At 40.9% G+C, this 3,830-nt stretch overlaps 1 protein-coding gene across 1 annotated transcript in view; it reads right to left on the minus strand.

Annotated features, from left to right (window-relative positions):
- Positions 1 to 3,830, minus strand: part of Appbp2 (amyloid beta precursor protein binding protein 2) — a 48,550-nt gene that overhangs the window by 7,080 nt on the left and 37,640 nt on the right. Inside the window, exons 11-12 of the mRNA XM_021212338.2 lie at positions 2,360 to 2,550; positions 694 to 859 (exon numbers count right to left, since the gene is read on the minus strand). Of these exons, the coding sequence (XP_021067997.1) occupies positions 694 to 859; positions 2,360 to 2,550 (357 nt within the window). The remainder of the gene's footprint in view (positions 1 to 693; positions 860 to 2,359; positions 2,551 to 3,830) is intronic.

Consider the following 3,830-nt stretch of genomic DNA (forward strand, 5'->3'; position numbering starts at 1 on the left):
AAAAAAAAAAAAAAAGTACTAGTGATAAAGACATCAAGGCATTCTATAGAATCACAGGCATCCTTAGACAGGGTGTGGTAGTACATCCTGGGACGCAGCATTAGGAGAAGGCAGGAGCTACAAGTCCCTGTATCAACACCAACTAACCAAAATTAAATGAAGTGAAATGAACATCCTTTCCGGGCGCTCTCAAGAAAACAAGCCACAGGATGAGAGACCCTGAAGCACAGGTGACCAAGAGGGCTCAGTTACAGGATATATATGGAATTTCCTGAATGCCAGACAATTCAAAATGGGCAAGAACCACAACAATAATTTCATACAATGAGGTAATACTGTCAAATGACAATTTAAATGCTCTGTGTTCATTCAACATAGGCTAGATGATGATGACACACAAATCCAGTAAAACATTCCTCAGTCATGGAAGTTACCAATACATGGAGGTAAGGATGTAAGACCTCCAGGTGGCAGGAGGCTCAGGGGCAGCAGCAGGACAGACACCTTAAATGGTGGCTTGCATCACAGGCCGTGCTTGTTGGCTTCAGTGCCAAGGAAGAGCCTGAGAGGAGTGGTGCAGAGAGCGCTGTGCTCTGCTATGGCTGCCTCCTGCGGCACTCACTTGTCAGCAGGATCTGAGAGTACAGACAAGTTCTCTAGACCCCAACTAAGGAAGATGGAAAGGTAACATACCGATCGCTATCGACCGCAGGTACAGTTTCTCAGCATTTTCATACTGATTCATGTCATAATTATACAGAGATGCCAGGTGTCCCACTGAAAGGGCCACTTCATAATCTTCTTGACCAAGGAGCTGCTCCTTAATCTGAATTGCTTTTATGTGCATTTCTTCAGCTTCCTGAAACACAGGCCAAGTGGAATATTAGATTGCACTTTTACTTAGGAAAATTCTATTCAATGAAAGAGTGTTCTAAATATCACCACAGCTTATGCATGTCATTAGGCAGTAAGATCAAAGAACATCATTTGCCTTTCCAGAAAGCTGCTACTGAAAAACATTACTGGTTTTGGTAAACTGCACCAAGTTGATGACAGTGATGGTCCTAAAGGCCAAGGCATTCTAAGCTAGGTGTGGGGATACATGTCTGTATTTCCAATAGCAGGCAGGCAGAGGCAGCAAGACTGACAGTTCGAGGCCAACCTAGGCTATATAGAGAAAATGCTGTCACAAAAACAACAAAACCATCAAAATAAAAAAGAGCAATAAAGGCCCAGTGGTGGTGGCACACACCTTTAATTCCAGCACTTGGGAGGCGGAGGCAGGCAGATTTCTGAGTTCAAGGCCAGTCTGGTCTACAGAGTGAGTTCCAGGGCAGCCAGGGAAATACAGAAGGAAAAAAAAAAAAAAAAAAAAAAAAGAGCAGTAAAGAGCTTGCTGAAATGAACATGAAGATGGGCATGGTCACACACAACTTCAATTCCAGCAGAGGCAGACCAGTCTGAGTTTGAGGCCAGCCTGGTCTATGGTCTATATAGTGATTTCTAGGACAGCCAGAGCTATACAGTGAGACCCTGTCTGAAAAACAAACAAAATAATAATTTGAATTACCACATCCCCAAAATTACCTTAAACTTGTGAAGGTGGTGTTGACTTATGCAGACATATGCATGCACACATACATGCAGACATGTATCCCCACACCTAGCTTAGAATGTCATATAATTTCTACCTTTATCATTTTAGGCTTTAGGACCATCACTGTCATCAACTTGGTGCAGTTTACCAAAACCAGTAATATTTCTCATCAGCAGCTTCTGGAAAATGCAGATGATGTTCTTTGATCTCACTACCTAATGACATGCATGAGCTGTGGTGATATGCAAAGACAAAGGGGGAGGGGATTATTAAAAGTTCCTATACAGCCCAGGCTGACACCAAACTAATAATCCCCTTGTCTCAGCCTTCCAAGTATTAAACTTAAAGGAATGTACTACTACAATTAACTCTAAAACTGAAAATTCCAAAAGAAAATGTGTGTAAGTATATTGTTAAATTCTGTAGTTCCTAATTCTTGATAACTGTAGAATTAACTGTAGTCTCACTGAACACTTACTATAGGTCAGACATTTGGTTAAACCTAAACAACTGAGCTAAGAGCTGTGACTGAGTCTGTCTACAATAATACCAGCTTTTTGGATCTGAAAACTTTTGTCATGGACTTGTCTCTGTAATCTCACTTATAATTTCACTACAGGGTTTTTAAAATAGCTCAGTTTTCTCTCAGCTCCTTTGGGGTTAGGTAAAGCAATTGTATGCTTTATTATTTAAGATTACTGAAGATTTATCACTTTAAATTTACTAATTATTCAGAGATAAAGAATATAAAACCTTTTTTACCTTAAATTTTCTCATTGACTGATAAAGCCTTCCGAGGTTCCCATAGTGCTTTGCGGTCTGTACATTAAATTCCCCAAATGCTTTCTTAGCCAGCTGCAGCGAGGACAAGTGCAAGTCATGTGCCTCCTGAAGCAGCCGCTGTTCAGTCTCCTTGTTGTGACAGTCGATCGCAATCTCCTCTAGAATAAGTGCTGCACAAAGAGAGGGAGTGAGCGACACATCAACAGACCCAAAACCCACGTCCCAGGGCCCAACACTTAACTGGAAATTAAGGACTGAAGTATTAACTGAGTACTGAAGACATAACTGACTGCAGGTGAGAACTGGCCAAGGTCAAAGCTTTCCACATTTGTGGGGTTTGTTTTCTTTGTTTTTGAGCTGGGCTCTTGATCTATATAGTCCAGGCTAGCTTTGAATTCATGGCAATCCTCCTGCTTCAACTTCTTTCTAGTGCTAGGATTCCATGTGTGTCCACCCCATGACTTCTTCAACTTTTGAGAAAGTTGTTCTATTCATATAGAATATTCATTTAAATTAAGGGGAAAATAGTGTACCTTTAAATTATTTTGCAGAATCTATTCTGCTGTATTAATCTGCTACCTTTTATTGATAGAAACTAGCTTGTAAAAGAGAACGGTCACCTGGAAATGGTGGTGAATGCCTATGTAAGCAACTGGGAGGCCAAGGCAGCAGGGCTGGAAGCCTTGGCTGCAAGACAAGTTCAAGGGCAGCCTAGACTATATGAGACTTTGTCTCAAAGAAACCAAACCAAATACATAAATAAAAAATAAAGAGTAAAATGATAGGCGACATGAAAGTTAAAGTCACCCAGCTGCCAAGGAGTGCTTTCAGTACTTCTTACAACTCTCCAACCAGCCTTTATAAAACAAACTCTCTAACCAACAAACCCCAGCTTCTTTCCTCTTAATTACTCGACCAACCCGATCAGGCCAGAAGACATTTTAATTTCAAAGTTCCATTCAAGGATTTCAAACCCAATATAAAACCTTAAGAATGGAGATATTACCAGCTATTTTATTTCTTAGCACTGACATGTATAAAGGTAGTGAACAGAAAGCTACCTCGTGGCAGCATATTTTTAAAAGAAGGTTTAAAACAGTTCCAATACGAGAGAACAGATTAAGGAACCTAGAGGGAAAGTACACGTATTGAAATGAAAAAACACTCATGGTGTAAGAGGTGAAAAATATCAAGTTATAAAGCTGGAAGAGTTACTAATTTTTCCCCCAACATTTATTTGTGTGTATGTGTGTGTGAGCTCTCTCTGCCACCTCGATGTGGTAGGAACTGACTTAAGGTATAAGCCTGGCAGTAGCCCACTCACCTTTAGCCATATCACTGGACCTTAATTAACTTATCGAGAGAGAGAGAGAGAGAGAGAGAGAGAGAGAGAGAGAGAGAGAGAGAGAGAGAGGGGAAGGGAGGGAGGAAGGAAGAGGAAAGGAGAAAG

Source organism: Mus pahari, chromosome 14, assembly GCF_900095145.1.
Source record: "Mus pahari chromosome 14, PAHARI_EIJ_v1.1, whole genome shotgun sequence".
NCBI lineage: Eukaryota > Metazoa > Chordata > Mammalia > Rodentia > Muridae > Mus > Mus pahari.